This window comes from Sphaeramia orbicularis, chromosome 7 (assembly GCF_902148855.1).
Source record: "Sphaeramia orbicularis chromosome 7, fSphaOr1.1, whole genome shotgun sequence".
Classification (NCBI taxonomy): domain Eukaryota; kingdom Metazoa; phylum Chordata; class Actinopteri; order Kurtiformes; family Apogonidae; genus Sphaeramia; species Sphaeramia orbicularis.
In genome coordinates this window covers 24898327-24919035 of record NC_043963.1, presented here as the reverse complement: position 1 = coordinate 24919035, position 20709 = coordinate 24898327, and the positions used below count along the sequence as shown (strand labels likewise).

The 20709-nt window shown below is 37.0% G+C and overlaps 1 protein-coding gene across 3 annotated transcripts; it reads right to left on the bottom strand.

Annotated features, from left to right (window-relative positions):
• Nucleotides 1-6609: 6609 nt before the first annotated feature.
• On the bottom strand, nucleotides 6610-15713 carry opn7d (opsin 7, group member d). Of its 3 annotated transcripts, none has more exons than XM_030137852.1 (6): nucleotides 15464-15713; nucleotides 11039-11129; nucleotides 10788-10950; nucleotides 10004-10131; nucleotides 9556-9890; nucleotides 6610-8621 (listed from the first exon to the last, which is right to left on the bottom strand). In XM_030137852.1, the coding sequence occupies exons 2-6, from the start codon at nucleotides 11127-11129 to the stop codon at nucleotides 8136-8138; spliced, it is 1203 nt and encodes a 400-aa protein (XP_029993712.1). In that variant the 5' UTR covers nucleotides 15464-15713; the 3' UTR covers nucleotides 6610-8135. The 3 variants fall into 3 exon arrangements, with proteins under 3 accessions (XP_029993712.1, XP_029993713.1, XP_029993711.1); XM_030137853.1 differs by having other exon boundaries at nucleotides 15583-15713; XM_030137851.1 differs by lacking the exon at nucleotides 15464-15713 and adding an exon at nucleotides 13862-14873.
• Between the last annotated feature and the right edge of the window lie 4996 nt (nucleotides 15714-20709).

Sequence of the window (20709 nt, the reverse complement as noted above, 5' to 3'; positions counted from 1 at the left end):
CAACCTAGAACGAAACATAAAACTGTTATAATTACTCTGTCACTTGTTAGGACGACCCACCTTAAGAGACAACAGCAGTATGCTAATGCTAAAGCCTACCTGAAATTAGACTATACCGCGTTTTTTTGACGTAGTGACATCATCACGGCTGACGACTTCCGTTAAAAAGGTCAAATTTTTCGAGTGATATAGGCTTCATTAAAAATGTTTTTAATTGTTATTCCTCGTTAAATATTTCAAATTAAATTTATATTCTTAAAGGGCATTTATATTTTTATTTTTCTCTTAGGATGGAACATGTTAAACAGGGCCTTGTTGCAGTTAGTAGAGCCATTGTGGATGGCCGAAGCTAACACGACCATTAGCTTAGCTCTCTTTCCCAAAACTGAAAACTATTCAGCACTTTACCTCACTGGCACTAAATTGGTTCATTAAGGTAGTTTTCTAGCCTTCACCTGCCAGTCAGTACCAAGAGAAGACAAATCTACTACATGGGTAAGGAGTTCAGGGTTTTTCAGTTTGTATGAGCTAATACTAATCTTGTCAAATGTAAATGAATGTCTAAATAAATAAATAATCAACCAAGTCATTACTAGAGTTTCCAGGCTATTAATGCACTCTATTAACAACTTTACCTTTAATGCAATGTTACCTTGAAAACACTTGCACTCCCTTCCTGTTTACATGCAACAAACCAGGTTAATGTTAGGGAATTGGACATTCTACAGATTTATTTAGCGCAAACAAACATATAAAGGCTTGGATATTCGTACAAAAAAGTTTTATTCACCTTAGAAAAAGTACATTTGGGATGAAATAAATTTAGATGTCACGTTCCACGACAGGTTTGATGAACATGGTAACTCATTTACCTGAATTTTTCTTGAGGGTTCACACAATATATTTTATTTGTACACCTCACACTGTCAACCTCACACTGTCAATTTACAGTGAAAACCACTGATAGTGAGCACTTCAATTAATCACTGAGCATATAATAATAATAATAATAATAATAATTATTATTATTATTATTATTATTATTATTAATATTAATAATAATAATAATAATAATAAAAGCAGTACTAGTATAACTAAGAAGTAGGTCTAATACTAGGTGTTATTAGTGATAATAAAGGTTAGTTACCTTGAAGTGCAAGTTCATTACCTCTTGTATTGGCGCATACATGTTGTAACTGTGACATATTTCCATTATTATATGAATTGGACTGTATTAGTGGCAGGTTTTTCCCAAGCAGCTGTTCGTAGTGCCCGTTCAAATGAGAAATATTCCCGTGGTATTTCTTAAACACACCTGACTTCGGAAAGTTCACAAGTCATTTCTCTTCATTGCAAAATGTTCTACCTTTTCTCATCGCGGATGCATCGCGACCACATTTTAGATAAACTTCTTAATAAGTTTGGCCTCAGGTACCTTATCCATCTGGACTCATACCCTGTCAGTTTTCGATAGAGAACATTATCTCAAAGTGCAGCAGCATCAGCATCTTTTGTAAGCTTTGACTCATATGTTTATCAGCTGTTTTCACTGGTGTATATGTACAATAGAATTAGTACTATGTCCCTCTTTAACAGTGGTGTGTTGTTCCTGTCAGGTTGTATTAATACTGCTGGTTTTGAAGGAAAGGCATGAGAGATGACAGTTAGGCCATTCACAGCCGAATTTAATGTAAAAGTCCACAAATTTATGATCAGGTGAGAGGTTTCAAATAATAGTGATTCATAACTCAATAACGGGGCATTATTTCGCTAAGCAAGTTTTACTGCGCATATTGAACGTTTTGGGACACAAAGGATGCTAACGCTAACAGCACAAAGAGTATCGTAATTGAACTTCCGGTCTAGAACGGAAGTAAGATTATAACAATGACAAGATGCAGAACGCCTGCTAGACAGAGAATAAATACTGTTTACATTTAGGTTACATACCCTATAGAAATATCTAAGTGCACTGATGCATGAAAAACAATAAAAACTAGTTTATTGTTATTGGGGGGAGTCTCTTTTATGCCAAGCTCAGGTTCCCTCAGATCGGGTGTAACATTATCTATGCAGAAAATGGTTTGTGTGTTGTCTATTACGGAGTGGCTTGCCCAGTCACCTTTTGACAGACACAGTATTTAAGATTAAAATGATTTTTCTGGCACGTTAATTAGAAAGTGTTAGCCTTAACTGGTGACTTTAACATGTTTATGCAGTAAGCCATGTGCAAGTAAAATTTTACTCTCAGTGATTTTCAGATTAAACTCCTTTTTGATGCATTTAATCTGAATTCTTTCTTTCAGATTCTTCAGTTAGAGAATACTATAGATCCATTTCAATAAATTGAATATTTGACGACATTATCTTGGACTTTGGGGAAATACTGATTGTATGATTTTTTTGTATACTCAAAAATGAAAATGAATTTATTGTTTCAGCCCTACTTTGCCTAATAGTGATATAAAGACAGATAAGGCTATGGGTACAGCACTACAGGTGTTTTTTCTTTACTATAATTAGCTAAAAAGCTTGGTGTAAAAGCTTGTTGTCGTTATGATGAGAGTTATGTCACCAAATTATGTGCAAAAACTGACAAGTATGTAAATTTGCCACCTCTAACAGGTCAACTAAAATTGGAGGCACTATCAATCAAGCACAGTCTCAACATGCTGAAAAGAGCTGCAATGAACCACCAGAATTTACAGTACATTTGTGGGTGAGTATTACTGATCAAAACTGATTGTGTGACCAAATTTTTAGATCTATTTAAATATTGTTAAGACTCAACAAACAAGAGGTGAACACTTTCGATGCATGTGGTAGAAAAGCCTTTAGATGTTTTACATGATCTTACATTTGTGTGCACTAGAGGGCATCAGCACACAGTCAGTGGTTTTAAGGCTCTAATAAAAAGATATGGCCTGCATGAGAGATTGTTACAAAGTCAACTTAAGTCAAGGGTGTTTATTAGAATTACAGTGTCCTTCAGCTTCATCTCACAATTTAGCAGTCCCAATTTCCATGAAATGTGTGTCAGGTAGTAAAGGTTATTTTTGTCAAACTAGTGTTCCCAGGTCAGTGAAGCTTCATGCCCTTAGGGAGCTGATAATGTTCTTTATTAACAGATAAATTCAAGTCATATTCTAGCATTTTTTTTTTTTAATATATTTCAGTTTAGTATCACAACCAGCCTTCTTACATGGATTAATCCAGAAGGTGTAAGAAGAGGTAGCAAGCTAAATATAGCATAGAACACACATATTGGAGGACAAAACAATGTCCCTTCAAGTGAACACAGAGTGAGCCATCTTTGCTATATAGTTAGACATGCCAAAAATAAGTTTGTATTTTGTGCTACCTGGGTGCCTTGGGAAGTGTGGCTGCACAGAAACAGCTGGTTGGCCAGTCATGGTTTGGATTTCAAACCCTGTAACTTGTCGCAAAAAGACAGCATTTTAGGGAAGATTGGAAGCAGAGGAAAACGAAAGGACGAGCATGGATGACTGTAATTGGAAAAGGAGAATAGGAAATCAGATGAGGATGAGCAGTAGAATGCTTTGAGTCTTATGCTGTTTAAGCTCAACCCTCATCTGGGGCAAATTTAATTTGAAGATTTTTATACTTAGGTGCTGTGCTGGATAAGCCCCCCTCCCTGGGATCTTAAAATAGTGCACTGGGCAATATTTAGAGTTGATTTTAGCGCAGCGTCTCCATATGTATCTTAAAAAATACACTTACTATCTTGTGTGTCTGCCAGTGTAGCATTATACCGCCAGTTTCAGTAAATGTTATGTGCCATATAAGTCGTTTTTCTTTGAGTTTTCCTTCTGGCTATATCTCAGAGCATGCTTATATTGGCTGCCAGTGAAAAGCTTATCCCCAAGACTTCTTTTTTTTATATTGAGAAAAAATAAATTACTTTGCAAGTCAATCCTTCATGCACATTTGCTTGGACACCTTGCTGGTGTGGGAGTTTTTAGTTATTTTTACTTATTGCAATTCAGTTCAGCCTAGATAAAATTAGATCATTTCAGCAGATGCATTATTTAGATATTCATAATTAATATTTTATATTTCTAATATTCAGCATTATGGATTTTCTTATATGTGGTTTTGGATGCACATGCATATTATCTCCAGAGCCTTGGCAACCCCCCAGCTGCTGCCTTGCTGTCAGCATGAGTTTGGTCAGTGTCCTGAGAGATACTCCTCCAGTGGCAAACAAAGAAACAATAATGCACAGCTAAAATGGAAGTACATTAAACACAAATCTTTACACTTTATAATAGGTTGTCTTTGTAAATGAGTATTTTTTGTTGTCAGTGTTGTATGTAGACAGAAAATAGACTGGATAATTTCTTTCCTACATTTTTTAATTAAAAAAAATAAATGTAATGTAAAATGTGCTGTCTTTTTTAAGGTTTCACACTGACTATGTTTGCAAGCACATATTATTCCACTATTACTCTGAATATGTCAGTATTCTGAATTCAATGAATATCATGTACCAGTGTATTCAGGTTGAATATTCTGCATTAGGACTTTTCTGAATGGAGAATGTTTCAACTCAGACATGTGGGATATGCCAAAATCAGTCCTGTGTTTTTGGAGATATTTTGTATTGTGCATTTGGAAAATGCATCTCATTTGCAGGTTTTATTATAGATAGTGCAGATACAGAGACAAAGCTATTCTCAAGTAAAAATGCATGCTCCAAAGTGCACACCTCTACTATAGGAAGATGAAAAACACCTACTTTTAAACATTATGAAAGAAGATATCAACAAGATTTTGAATGTGAACAAATGCTTAAGAGCCAACATTTTCAAGAAGGTGTTTGAAAGAGAAGGAGAAAATGTGTTTGCTCATCTTTCATTGCAGTATCCACCATTTCATATGAACAGGAATATCAGTGGAATTGTCATTTTCAATGGCTATGTAAAACTCTTCTTTGTGTTTTGGAATAAGTGCAAAAATTTAACACATTTGTGTGTATATTGGAGAAAAAGAAGTATATTGGTATGCTTTGCTCGTATTTACATTTTTCAATTTCAGCATTTAGTTTAATATCAATTATGTTGTCTGAGAAGGTAAGAAAAAGTTCATTTGTCCTCTAGAAATGGTGCATACTAACTTCACTCTGCAGAAACGTCCCGCTAATACCACCAATGTTATTACAGTTCTTTGTAGGAAATTGGATTGACTGTGCATTTGAACCTTAAGTTAATGAAAATCCACGCTGCCTTATAGATAATTAAAAAAGGAGGGGAAAATCAAGTCACGTATTGTAGGTATATTGCCTTCATTTGCTCATATTGCTTAAGGGGTTGCTATGCTCTAAATTCTTCTATGCTACAGTTTTTAATGTAAAGAAGTGAGGATGAGATTTATTTGGTTTTCATTGCTTTTTATGGTCATGTGAAGTCTTTATTTCTGCTTGAAAGGACAGCAATGTACATTTATTTATTTCTTTAATAAGTGTTTGTTTTTCTCTAAACTGAATGATGAACTTTGAAGCCACACAGCGTCACATCAATGACAGGAAGTAATCATGTAATTTTTATAACACATCCAAGTCCAAAGAGTATTTTTTTTTAATTGATGATTTTATTCTTCAAATTGATCTAAAATCATCGCAGACAGCCATGTAAAACATTGATAATCTATTCTGGATGTGGGATTATAAACAGGGCTGTGTGCATTTATGTGAAATTATGCTGAATAAAGGCCTCCACTAAAAATAATTAAAGACATCCATTAGAAATATTTTTTCTTTTGTCACAAAAGTGCTTCAGACATTTTCACAACTGTACGTGAACAACTACTTTAAGATATCGGTAACACTTGGTATTGAGGTACACAAATTCACCAAGTTGTCAAAAATTCTGTTCTTAATTTGAGCATGAATTTGTATGATCATTTCCTTACCTATTATCACTAAGCAGTAATAGGGGAGGTTATTGAGGGAAAACTTAAAGTTGATGCTCTTGTAGTTGGAATTAATGAAACTTTATAATAACAAAGTTTGAGGTAAAGCTGATATTAGTTGTAGATTATTAAATTATTCAACAAGTATTTTTATAATAATCAATTTGAGTAATTTAAAAAGTCAAAATTTCACTGAATGAATGAATCCAATTTCAGCTTCTTTCTGCTTTATTTTGTCTAAGGTGAATCTTTTCTGGTATCTTTCCTCTCTTGTGACAGTAATCTCAAGGTGTCCATCGATCATTAAAAAGTCTTAAAATTTCTAATTAATCCATAACCTCCTAAGACCCAGGAAATGTCAGCAAAGTACAAGCTTTTTTTGTTTTTTATTCAGTAAGTGCCTATATTGGAAACATCATAATGCAACAGTTTTTTCAGATGGAGTTTTTAAAATTTTTATGGAATATCCTTTGTGGTGGACAGTTTTCTTTTTTTGTATAAAGTTGTGAAAGTCTTGTTCACATATGTGGACAGAAAACCCATAGCTGGGTCTTAGGAGGTTAAATCTGACACTCAAAGGTCTTAACAATTCCATAGATACAATACATGATATTTCTATATGTGCTTTGGAAAATCTTTGTAAAGAACTTGTCAAATTTGTAATCAGTGTTTAGCTTTTTAACATAATGGAGATGGGAATAAGTGTAGCCTCCAACCATCATTCATGGGTGGAATGTTCAGGTTTGAACTTCAGCAGCTTAAATATCAGAAACATAAGTCATAAAGAACTGGAAATGTAACGGTAACTGGATTGAAACATAGTTAAGACTGGTCAAGGAAATAAAAATATGAAGCCTGTTGTACTCTTACTATTGTGAATATAAGGTCTTATATTTGATCAAAGATGCCTTGAAAAGTGTCTTAAAATGTAATAAATTTGGCTTACTCAAACCTGCAGACACACTGAAACTAAATATCTTTGGTGTTTGGACTAAACAAACAATTTGAGGGCATCATCTTGGGCCTTTAGAAACACTGATCACCATTTTCACCTTTTTCTGACATTTATAACATAATTGTTAGTTGCAGCCCTTCTGAAGAACCAATGCATTACTTATAAGACTAGTAAAAAGTATTTAATGGTGAATGTGTGTACCTTAATATCAAGTATTATCAAGACCCTTTTTTAAAAAATCACTTTTACAACTATACTGTAAATAAAAGGGAAATCTCACTTCTTGTTGTTTCCTGAACCGGATGATGAGAAAACCAATAAGGTTCTAGGGAGGAAGCAAATTATGAGTAAAATATTAGATAAGGTCTCTTCCATAAAATTAATTCCTGATCATGAGTTGACATTGGCCTGTTGTCCCAGTTCCTGCCTGTGTCCAAATTAGATTTTTTTTTTTCTCCCCCAGAAACAGACTAAAGATCTACAGAGCAGATCTTAGGTCTATGAGTTTTATTACCTACAGTTCTGAGAAATAGCGGTCCTGAGGCTTGTATCTTTAGTAGGTTTAATGAACAGTTACCCTTGTCCTTTATGTGATGAAGCCCGAAACAAACTTGATGACAATTTGGCACGTCTTGCCTTCTGTGAAATCTCCCCTTAAGCCAAGACCCCTGACACAATTTGATTATTCCCTGATTGTGCTCACTGTCTTATTAACACAGGAGGGATCTTTAACATTTTTCCTTCCACGCCTTTACACACATTAATATATGTCATTTGTTCACACTTGCCCGAAATGAACATGGGTTATCCTCATATCAAGCAGTATGATCTGGCTATGTACAGAAGAGCTGCTTTAAAATGTCATACAGAGGTCTAATTAACCTTAAGGCCACCAGGGGTTCTTGTGTGTCATTTTCTTCTCCTCAGAAGCCCAGCTGAATTACATTACAGTTCTGTGGCAAAAAATGATGAATAGAGGAGTCTTGGAAGCTAATTTATATCACAATAAACACAGAAATTCTCCATCAAATTGTTCAAGTTGGATTGTGTATAATATCCTTCAAAGTTGTAGTCATGATGCTATTAAGCCTTGGGGTCACGTCACTGGTTTATTGGACTGGTGTGTGGACAGATTCAGTGTCTCTCAGGCTGTTTTGTTGTCCATGTCTAGTTAATCTCAGTCTTTTTGAGCTGCTGCCTAATCTTGTCTTGTTTGTCTCATGAAAAAAAAAAATAAATGGTTGCACCACTAGAGGAAATCGGCCTCTGGTTTGGCTGATAGCTGGTCCACTGTCACCTCTTTGTAGGTGGATCCAGTTAAAATGCATGCAGTCCTTTGGGGTGTGGTCACATGACACAGTGCTGCATTGTCAGTGCAGTGAAGACACGCCCTGTAGCTCTCCTGCTGCCCATTTGAGAAGCGTGTGGAGATGCTCACGTCCTTGTGAGGTGCTTGTGAGGTGGATCCGAAATGTTCTTTTGGATCTGACTGGGGGCTTCCTCTGTAGATCCTCTGTCGTAATATAGATGTGTCTCTGTACAGACACTCCCGAAAGTTGGGCTTGCACAGCAGGTATACCATCGGGTTGTAAATAGTGGAAGATTTGGCAAACACGGCGGCCACGGCGAAAGCAGTAGGCGGAACCAGTAGTGCATCTCCAAAGGCAGCCCACATGGCTACAGCAGCGTATGGAGTCCAGGCACCCAGGAAACCAATACACACTGCTACCGACAGCTATGGAGAAGAAAAAACATTAACAACCATAGATACACATAGCACTGAAACATGCATTCACATGTGAATGTCTTTTTGTGATTGTACACACCAGGTTCTACAAAGGTAAAGCTCATGATAATCAGAGAATCTTTAAACTTTTATATTCTGCTCAGCTAGACATCATCACTAGCTGTGGTTTCATTGACCCTAATTTTCTATGAATCATCAGAATAATAGTCTAGTAAAATTAAAATGCCTCATGTGTCAGAAACAGAAGAAACAAGGCTGTTTGGAGGGAAGGAACAGGTTAAGGGGGTGTTGAAAACCTTTGTTGATCCATTCAATAAGAAAACATTACAGCCTAATAACCATTTACTGCTTGATCCAATTTGTTTCTTCATCTTTTCTCCTTGTGGGGATGCTATTAGGTGGTGTGCCGAGTTTCCATACGGGACAGAAACACAGTGGTAGCAAAACAAAACTGGTATGTAGCTGATATAACTATTTTGTTTGCAGCATTAAAAGATTTAAGAATTGTTGAAGCCTCAGTGGTTGAAAGGCTTAAAATAATGCGTTATTTTGACAAGGGAAAAGGCGAACCATGCCAAAATACACTGAACCATCAACAGTATCAAAGGCTGCTTGAAAAGTTTTAAGTTTATATATTACAAGACTGAAGGAAAAATAGGCAAAAATGGTCCTGGTTTTGCTGTATTTCCCTCAGTTTTGACACTTTGAGAAAGCCAGCAAAACTACTTTGCTCTTGTCATGTGATACTGTCTGATTAAATGCTTTAGCCCGTGTAAATGCACTTCATCAGGTCGCTTTATTTATTAGCATCTATGTACACAGTTGAAGTGAAAATCTATTCAGATCCATTTCTGTGATTGATTTCGGGTGAAAAACTATTGAGTGTACCTGCAGCTAATGCAACACAGTCATGTGCTCTGACCTTAACAATGAGAGCGTGTGCATTGGTGGTCTTGGTCTGTGGTGACACATGCTGCTGGACGGCCTGACGTGACCCTCGCACTGTCAGCAGAATGAAAGTGTAGGAGAGAAAGATGATGGTGCAGGGCAGTGCATAGCAGAAGACGAAAAGGCAGACGATGTAAGACAAAGATGAAAGCTCATGGTTGGGTGCATGCCAGTCAATGCAGCAGGCTGTGCCATAAGGTTCAGGACTGTAGTGTCCCCACTGAGCCAAGGGCCCTACTGCAAACACTGAGGCGTAACACCACACTCCAGCCACCAGGAGGCAGGCATGTGATGAGGAGAACTTATTGCCTGATTAAACAGGAGATAGAAAAAGATGTAATTATTGAAGTCAGCTTTTGTTTAACATTTTGCTCTTTGATCAGATCTTTAAGCAACATCATTATCCTCAACATTATCCTCACCATAGGTAGGGAAGCAGACTTTAAGGCAGCAAACTGAGGAGAGGGTTGTTAGGTTGGTTAGGCTGCACAGTCCAAATAGTACTCCGCATGTAGCATATAACTGACAGGTGATTTCTCCAAACAGCCACCTGTAAATTTAGAAGGAGAAATCAGGCAGCAGCAGATTAAATCAATGCATTAATCAACAAGGGGACACACCCGCAGAGAAACTCTGGGAAGATGCAGATGTTTAGAATAACAATTTGGCCATAAGCTGATATTGATAACAATTTCATTTTCTATTTTGTTTTTTTTATTTTCCCCCTTATTGTGCCAGGTAAACAAAGAAGTAATTACCAAAAAAATTTTTCAATTTTCTCAGGCCATCATCTCATTATCTTTGAATGAATAAATAACCGTGGATAAATGGGGACCGCTGCCATTGATGAAATGTCATCTTTACTGATAGCTGATGTCAGTCCTATATACTTGGAGAATGCAGGGATCTGCTAAGGCCGGCAGATGTCAAAAGACAAAATATCCTATTTCACAATGATAAAGTTGAAAAATAATCTTGAGTCTGCCTTTTGAAGTAGATTCTCTCCAAAGGTATTGGGTTTTTCCTTGGCCTACGTTCCACCTCTTATGTTTCATGAATATCAGCCTGGTAGTTTTTTATTACCTTGCTGAGAGCCAAACAAACAGGACCAAAAGTAAAACCTCTTTGGCAGAGGTAATTAAAATGAAACATGAGTTTAAAGTTTCCCAGGAGCAGAAGGGAAAAATCAAAATGAAAAATAAGTACCTGTGTGAAAATGCTGATGGTATCGCCAAAGGGAATAAAGAGAGTGTCATCCCAAGGTCACTGATGGAGAGATTGATGATGAAGTACTCAGCTGGCTTTAAGGTTGACCGTTTGTGATAGGCAACAAGTAGCAGGATGCTGTTTCCCATGAGGGACAGGACACCTGAAGAAAAATGGTTCACCTTTAGGGCTTTATCATACATGCAAAGGGTGAATGAAAGAGCAGCACGGACTTAGCTGTGTGAACTTACAAAATATGCTGTAGACTGAACCCATGAGGAAGTCATGCTCTTTGGAGATGGTGGAGGCAAATACAGCAGATGTGTCTGAAGCATTTCCCATCTAAAATGTTTTTGCACACGGAAAAGTTCATTTGTTTAATATGTGTGTGAGTGGTATTCCCTCACATATCATAGAGATGTGCCAATGAGACACTAATTTTCCATTATTAATATCTGACAGTAGAGCACATCATATATACCAAAACAGAAAAGATTTAGCTCAAAAAATATTTCTATAGTCTAAACCTTAAGTGGAATTTAGTGCAGTGTTTATTGTCCTATTGAGTTTGGTGAAGCATATGTAGAAACAGATGAAAAAGAATTTTAAATAAAACATAATCCTGTGCAAAGATTAGAACAATAGGATGATTCCTATAAAACAGACATAACATTTCAGCTTTTGAAAATGACAGATGGAGAGAAATTAGAAAAACAGGATTTTAGGATTTACGACAGATTTATAAGATTTGGGATTCAAAGCTAAATCAAAACAGCCTACACATATTTACGCATAATAGAAGCACATACACTAACACACCTGCAGTATATACAAATTCACTCAAACTTATTTTACTACTAATCCCAGTTGACAGTTGCTTTGAGACGCTTGAGAGCTAACAAATCAAGCTAATGGGTATTTGGAAGGATCCTAATATTGTCTTCTTAGCCTCGCTGGAGGATACATTTTATAGACACTCATGCCCCTTGTTATGAACCAGACATGTAATCTAGGCATTCAGTATCTTCATGTCCAGCTATCAGCAAACATAGAGATGATTGCTATTCTATACCCTGCTTTGGTCGATAGAAGAATGAAAAATAAAATGGAAATTGGAAAGGAAAGTACCATGCAGGGAGCAGTACTTGGAATGCTATCAGAGATGATGCAGAGGCAACATTGGCTCTCAAGGACTAGGGCAATCACAGAGGATAAAGAATAAAGCTTCATTACTATGCGAGTCAGAACACTAGTCAATGACGAAATGTCCAGTCGGTCTGAGTAGAGGAGACCGGTTTTAATGCCACTCAAATGCAATGACTGAGTAGTGTCAGCCAAGTCAAGGATTCAGGTTTTATCAATGACAGTAATATTTAACAGATGAAGCCTGAGGGAATCGATTAGTGCTGGTTAATCACACAATCTGCCAATGTTTGATATATGATTTATGTGAAAACTGATACAGATAATGCTCTGTACATAACCAGAGTACCTTATGTTTAAGTTGATCTCTTTTTGTCTCTTCTGCATCCTTAAAATAACAATATCAGCGTCACTTTTAAAACTCTAGTATCAGAGACTCTCTATATAACAGCGACAGCCTCCTCCTGCCTTGGTTTCATTATTTTGTTAATGGTAAATGGCAGATCTGAAGGCTTCACAGAAAATATTTATGCAAGGGATGTGCTGTTTTTGTGCAGCTTTGTGTTAAGGAACCGTCATGCCAGTAAGACACTAATCGTACATTAATCAAAACAGTCTTTGAGTAGTTTTGAGTATGCAGACCCCTTTCTCTAGAATGAACAAAATGTTAATTATACACCAAGTGCGTAAGAATTATTTTTAACCATTTTATACTTAGAAAGCACTTCTTCTTCTTTTGAATAAGCATCAAATTAACAAATTTAACAAACTAATGAGTTAAATGATATTCACTCTTTGAATGTGAATATTTCTGTGGAACCAGAGGAGAGGCTGCAGGATGACCCTCACATATAAGCGTGACAGAGAGAGGGAGGTCGAGTGAAAGCAGGGGGAGCTTATCCAGCTGAACTGTGTCTTTGGTCCGCTGTGACAGATTGAGTATTTTGAGACTGGCTGAGCTGTGACAGTACTGTTACCATGTGTCTGAGCTCGGCTGAATAACTCTTCTGTTCAGCTATGATTAATTGGGTGCCTTTGAGACAGGGACATGGACACTGACCTCTGGATGATGAAGATGATGATGGAGGAGGCAACCCATATATTCCCTGCTGACCTGGCATATGTACCCCATTAGTTAATTTTTTATTTACATTTGCCCCCTCAGTGTCTCCTGCCCTGACCTGTTTGTCCAAATGCATAGTTCTTGTGCAATGACAACCTCAGCCTAAACATTTTGATAGAATATCTTTAGGAAAGAAAATGAAATGTATCTATTTGCCGTTTAATGCTATTATCAGCATGACAAGTCATCTCTGCATGTCATCAAAGCTGTGAGATTCATGCGATGCCACTGAACCTAGAACTGTCACTCATAACCATTACACGTCTGTAGTCAAAGGAGATAAAGCATTTAAAAGCTGACAGGCATGTCACAGTGGCAGAGTCCAAAAGCGGCCCCATGTATGAGCTAATGAGCAGTGACAATTACAATGTCAAAGTGTCTAAATGGTTTTCTAAGATTGGCAGCCGGTGGCATCGCTCAATCTTTGACCTGTGTTTAACTCTGACCCTTAAATATAATGAAACCCTGTGTATTAAAACTCCCAAGGTTTTTATCAGCCAAAATTAGCTAAGGCTTCAATCCACACCTCGCTATACTGAAGTGTTGTCAGATGGGTGGGAAACATCTGAACCCCCCCCCACCCCCAGCCCTTTCAGTTGTCAATTCGCCCAGCAACTGACTATAGGAGTGGAGAAAAAGTAGAAGGCAGGATTTTAACTTTTTTAATGTTTCACATATTTGCTGCTGTCACTCCTCATATGTACAACAAGGACAGCTGTGGAGCTTTTCTGTCCTGCAAAAAGCTTTACTAATGTGTCCTTAGTAGTTTATATATCTGGCAAAAATAATATAATATTTAAAAGTAAACCTTTACTTTAGCATGGAGTGCAGTGTGCTGTGAGGCATATCCCCTCAAGGCCTTGTGAGTCCTTTTGCGAGATTGATGTGGACTGTATTCACCCTCGCTGTGTATAACTGCCTCTTCATCTGAAAGTGACAGTGACAAGTAAATGCCACCACAGTAACATTTATACTGTGTTTTAGCAGCATGACAAAGAGTAGTTGGAGGCATCGTTTTATTTGTTAGTGGGGCATACTGTGACATTTCTTATGTAATGGCTCCGGAGACTTGGATTAACAATGTGCACAATGAAATAATGTATTTTAAAAGGCTATTACATTATGAATCCCACAAATAATTACAAAATAGCCTTTGAGTGTAGAAGGAGGTTTAAAAAACTGTAATTAATGTTGAGGTTTTCACATCCTTTTACCTGAGGAAGTTTTATCAGGCAAGTGGGAGCAAAGAAACGAGCAACACAAGATGTGATCATCCCAGTCAGAGCAAATATTTGATAAATACATTTCAGATATTAATTTAAGATGGACTAATTTTTTTTGCATTCTTTAATTATTTGGATGATAAGTCAAGTCAGAAATCGTCATCCTAGGCACAGATGCTATAGAGTATCTATATTCTTATAATCAGGCAATTAATCAGGATTGTCAATGTTTGTTGTCTCTGATCTTCATGCCCGTGGGAAGGACATCAGCCACAAAGAACACAAAAATAATTAAATAAATACATTTCTGCCACCCTAGTAAGTCATGTCATAATCATTCTACCACAACTGCTTCCCCTGACACAAGCATATTACATAACCACAGTATGAATATGGGAAAGCAAATATATCTGTGTCAGTGGTCCCAAATATACCTGTTCTCCTTTGTGTTTGCCTTTGACTCTGATCCTCACTACAAGGTCATTCACTTTATATCATATGTGGTGCAATAGAAAAACAACATAGTCTGGCATCATAATCGATCATTGCCAACAAATATTGATTTTCTGCTCCTGTGTTTGTTAAACCAGAATGCAACCCCTCATCGCAGGTGGCCGCAGCAGTTGCCACTAATTGCACACAGGTACAAATGTCTTATATAATGACAGGTGGTAAAGATAATCAGTATAGCAACTATCACAACTTTGACAAAAAAAAAAAAAACTAAAGATATGCAACCATCAGTTTCAGAGAGGGATGATCTATGATCTCATCACTAATCCTGCCTGAGATCCCACAAGTTGGCTGTGATGAGTATGCCTTCAATTCCATCAGTATTACAGCCAACACAATCTGTTTTCACTTGGTATAAACATTGACTAAATGCCCTTCAGCAAATAGCCTTTTAATTGAAAAATAACCACTGTAAGTCCAAAGTATAAGGTTTTTTGAAACCACAAAACACATAAAAAAAAGAAACTGCAGTATGAGAGTATAAGGTACTAAATTATTGTTTAACATTCATTCTGCTCCTGTCTTATGATCTATTGCAAGATACAGCAATAACCTTAAAAACAAGATCAGCAAAAATTTAGAAGAAATGCGTCACCGTCAGTGATCCCCCTTTTTGTTATTGTCTAATCTCTCACAGCAGAAAAAACAAGACATCCCACCACTGTGCTGCTTACCTTCCAGGGAGGAAAGGTTTGTCCTCAGTTAAACTCATGGAGGCCAGGTAAAGAGCAGGAGACAGAGGAGAGGAGACAAAGAGGGAGACAGAGGAGGAGACAGACAGAGTGGACTGGACCTGTTTCAGGCAGACACTGATGAGTCCGGTGAAGGTATCCTCCTCTTCAATGACACACACACGCAGCCAGGTGGACACACGCTCATACTTTCTTACAAAGCATTCGCACTCATCATGATTGTGGAGATGCACTGAGCCTCACTGATGTAGAACGAAAAGCTCCCAGTCATGGCAGGCCAGTGAGAGTGAGAGAGGGTGAGAGAGAGTGAGAGTGAGAGAGGGTGAGAGAGAGAGAGAGAGAGAGAGAGAGAGAGGGATCAGCATAAGCTTTGAGTGTCGCTGATGATGACTCAAAATACTGCTCCCCACCCCATTTCCTCAATCCATCCTAACTCGCCACTTGCCCAGTATATTACATATCAACTACACTTTGATGTGTTTTTACACTTGGGGTCATCGCCTTGGCACATATGACTCTTGAATGTCATTCATGTTTGTAAATGAGAAGTTTCCTGTAGTCATCTGTGTACATTTGAGCAACAGTTTATGCATATTTACAGAGAATACATGCAGGAGTAGTATTTGCATCCCTCTGTGTGCCTGTACTTAATCCTCTGTAAATTGTAAGAGTGAAACCCAGATCCTGAAACAGACAGCACAGCACTAAGTCTTTGGAAAATGTGCAGATGTAACAGTCGTCAATGTCAGAATGGGTTTTAATCTGAATTAACATTTAAATGCATTTATCTCCATTATAGATTTCATTTTGAATAGAATACTAAAATTAAATATTAATATGGAGATGTACTTGTGAAGTGGTAATTTAAGATATTAGATGTGACTGCGGGAATATAATTCGTCATTGTTTCACCAGGGCATTAGACAGCTTATGATCTTTCATGATCATCTCTGTAATAGTTTCAGTTGATAAATGAGGCAGCACAAAGCCATTTAACACTGTGCTCAGATGTCTGGTACTACTGTGCTACTGGCTTCAATGATGATCCTACTGTGCGCTGAAAATTAAAAAATGTGCTTGGCATAATTTTAAGGGGGAAAGAATGTGAAAGTAATTGTTTTTAACTTTGAAAGTCCAAAATGAAGGTGACAGCCACTTCACACAGTGAAACCAGTCCTGGTGGGGTGCACCTGAAGCGCTGTGCCATCCCACTTTATCATACCCGCCCATGCAGTTTGCTTGGAGCTACACTGCTCTCAGACTGACAGTCATGGAAAGCTGCTTAAGGGAGCATGGGCTCACTCGCTGAGCCGTACGAGAGCTGCAGGCCTGTCAGGAAGCCATAAAGAGCAGCGCTGTCATATTAATACCTCGGCCCAGGGTCCTGGCCCTTTTCAGGCCGCTCACTCTGACAGGTTTAGTCGAACTTAATGTCACAGCCAGTGGTCTGCTGTAGTATGATGTCCCTCCAGTGAGTCATTAGAGTTGACAGTAGGCAGGAAATGATCAGAAAAAGAGGAAATTAGGACAGAGCATGTTCAACATATGTTTTCTTAAGAGAGCAGATGATGGATGTCATTAATGGTGTAAAACTTTTTACGTGCAAGATATTAGCTTACAAAATATGATTGTACAGTAAAGCTTCAGTTTTGAGCTGTTAGCAACTCTACAGACAGTGTGTCAACTCTGGAAATATTATGAAACCAGTAGTTTTACTATTTATAAGTGCAGTCAAGGTCTGAAGTTTACATACATCTTGGCTAAGAACATTCAAACTCACTTTTTCAGTCCTGAACATTTCACTACAGTATTCCCTCCCTTAGTTCACTTTGCCTAACTATTTTATTTTCAGTATATGACATTTAAATGACATTTGAGAGAATTTTTAATTTCAGTTTATGGTTATTTTATCATATTTTCAGTTTAATATTTTGTAGTATTACATTTAAGATGTGCAATTTGAGTCAAATTTTTGTGGTAGTTTTACACATGCTTTGCAGAACACTGCAGGATTGTTGTCCCATTTCTCTTGGAGAATTTGTAGATCTGAATCAGCTTTATGGGCATTTGTGTACAAAGCCACTTTTTCAGTCCAGTGACACAAATGTTGTATTAAGGTGAGGGCTTTGTGGCACTCACTCTAAAACACATACCTTCTTGGTCTTAAATTATGTTGTTAGCAAGTTGGTGGTATGCTTTGGATGATTACACTGTTTCAATGTGTCCTCATTTGTTTCTCATCTGACAACAGAACATTCATCCTAGTATTCATTGGTGGACTAAAGTCTTGTTTTTTTATGCCAGATTAGGAGCAGTGGTTTCCTCCATGGGGAACATTAATTTAGGTTTTGACCATTCGGCATACACTTTACTGTAGATAGAGACATTTTTGGATAAGTTACCTCCACTATGTGCACCACTTCAAAGGCTGTTATCCTGGGATGTTTCTGAACCTGTCATACCAAATTACATTCATCTCTGGAAATCCTGTGGTGTTAACATTTTTGTATTAATATTTGGATAGGTGAGCCTGGTCAAACATTTGAAAATTTCTCACGCCAGATTAATGGATGTTGTTTTTTTTTTTTCTTGGTCTTTACTGATTGTGTATTTTTCTGCACTGACATTCAAAAGGATATCGGATGTTCATGGAGGCCCTGAAGCGAGCCAGTTCCATCTTTAAACTAGCTCACAGTTAAATTTACCCAAGGTGAAGTCTCTGAATCATGACATTGGATCTTATTTAAGGACACAATGAACTCAATTTTATAAATCTGAAAATGTGATATAATGAATAGAACACATTGTATAGTATATGTATTGAAATGAAAGTCAGGATTATGAAAAAGTGTGACTGCATTTAGCTAAGGTGTATGTAAACTTCCCATCATACGTATCTGTGTTTAGGTAAAAGATTTGTGTTTATGCTACAACCCACTGAAACTATATTGTCAATTAAAGCATCACTGCTACATGTACTGTACTTGAATTACAATATGATGCAAAATAATTATGGAGTTTTTGTCTCAGTAATGTTAAACAAGAATAAGCCTGTCACTATTATTATTATTATGATTATTTGAGCAAACCGTGTGTTATTTTACATAATTGTGATAACTGTTTCCATTCACCTATAGAAAAACAGATGGATTTCCACATAATTTATCCTGTTTGACAATTCACTGGTGTTCTTTTAATGGTGTAATGTCATTACACCTCCTTCTCCTGGCGTTTAACTTCTTTTAGTTCTTTGTGTATTTGAGTCAGTCATATATATTTTAATTATTTGTCAAATCTAACTTGTGCAACTTTTGTTTACAAAGTCCATAAGGTTTACAGACATCAAATAATACAAAGAAAACACATGTTCATTTTCATACAACACAGTGTTGATGTTTTTATTTAGGAAGAGTTTAAAAATCCGTATTTGGTGGACTGATTTTTTTTGTGTATGTGTGTGGGGGGGGGGGGTTCATCTTGGTTCTCCATCATTCTTTCATCTTGCTTTTGGTGATACATATCTTTACTTGCACAAAAATCCATGCAGCTCAGCTTTGCATGATGCTAGTGACCGTCTATTTTCATCTTGATCACATCCTGGAGGTTTTCAGTGAAGTTCAGGTCTACATTTTTGGAGCATTTTTTAATTTTCTTTCCTGAGCTGTGTAACGTATTTGTAAATTAATTCAGCATTATTTTAGCACCTGAAACCCAGGCTGCTCATTTGTGATAATATTATAATCAAGAGTCAAACAGCCCTTAGTTCCAGAGGCAATGGACTGAGAACAGAGGACATCCCTGAGGAGTTCTACAGGCAGGTTTCTACAGCTCCAAGCACAGAATTAATCTGATCAGCCACTGTAATATGAATAATTAGTACCAGTGGAAATTGAGTCTGCCACTTAGCAATGACTTATTTGAATGTAAATGTAGAATGATGATCATATTTTTCAGGTAAACACATTTTTTTCTACATTTAAGTCATGACTCTAATCCTACTTTGTGCTTGAAGATGAGACAGAGCAAGTGAAAGAGCAGAAAATGGAATGTTTAAAATGTCTGTAAAATCCCTCGGTGTCAGATGAATTCAATGCAAATGTAGTTTATAGCAACTCATCCACCACATGGTCGCTGTTTCACTCATTTTGGGAATTTAAGATGAATTGATGAGGTGATCTCACAGTTCAGTTTTTGACACAAATTTATTGGCAACAAATATGAAAATTGATACATTTTGTCAGAAGCAACATTACAGTTGATAGAGAATTTACTGTCTTCTCATCTTAGATTATAGTGAATTGAATTTAATAAGAAAAATGGTCAGAATGAAATTAATAATTTCATTTAACCCGTAAAGACCCAAACATCCATCAATGACCCAAATTATTCACTGATATAAAATGTTTAATACCTGTTGATCCACTAACCCTGTCAATACCTGTAAATCAGGGGTCTCAAACTCCGGTCCTCGAGGGCCACTATCCTGCATGTTTTAGATGTATCCCTCTTCCAACACACCTGATTCAAATGATAAGCCTACCATCAAGCTCTGCAGAAGCCTGATAACGACCGTCAGGTGTGCTGGAAGAGGGAAACATCTGAAACATGCAGGATACCGGCCCTCGAGGATCTGAGTTTGAGGCCCCTGCTGTAAATAATTGGTGTAAGATGCAGTTTGTCATCTTTCATGGTCATCAGATATGACCCATTTGGACGTTCAGAGGCTCCATAGTGAACAAGGAAACACCGTCATATTCTAGAACATTGATTTACCAGTGAAACCCATGGCGTTGGGTTAATAACAGTGGATGGAGACGCTTATTTTATATTCAGTTAATGATATATTTTGGAGAAAAATGCATCTTTTTCTTCAGTTTTCTCTGTTTTGGATATAATAACTCTCAATTTTAACCTGACCTTTAATTAACATCTACATAATCAGTGAAATAAATATAGGAAAAACCTGATTTTTACATTAAAAATGCAAAATACAAATCCATGAAAAAATTCCAGCATGTGTCCACGTGTACTGTGTGTAAACTGTATGATGTCTTATACTTGTGCTTTGCATTATTCTGTCAAGATTTATGGCGCCGGGCATGCCGGCAGCTTGTTACGTCTTGTGCTGTTACTGTAACAAAGTAATTTCCCCATTGTGTGGATCAATAAAGTAAGTCTAATAATATTAGGGTAAACAGTGATAAATACTTAAGAAAGGTTAAAAATAG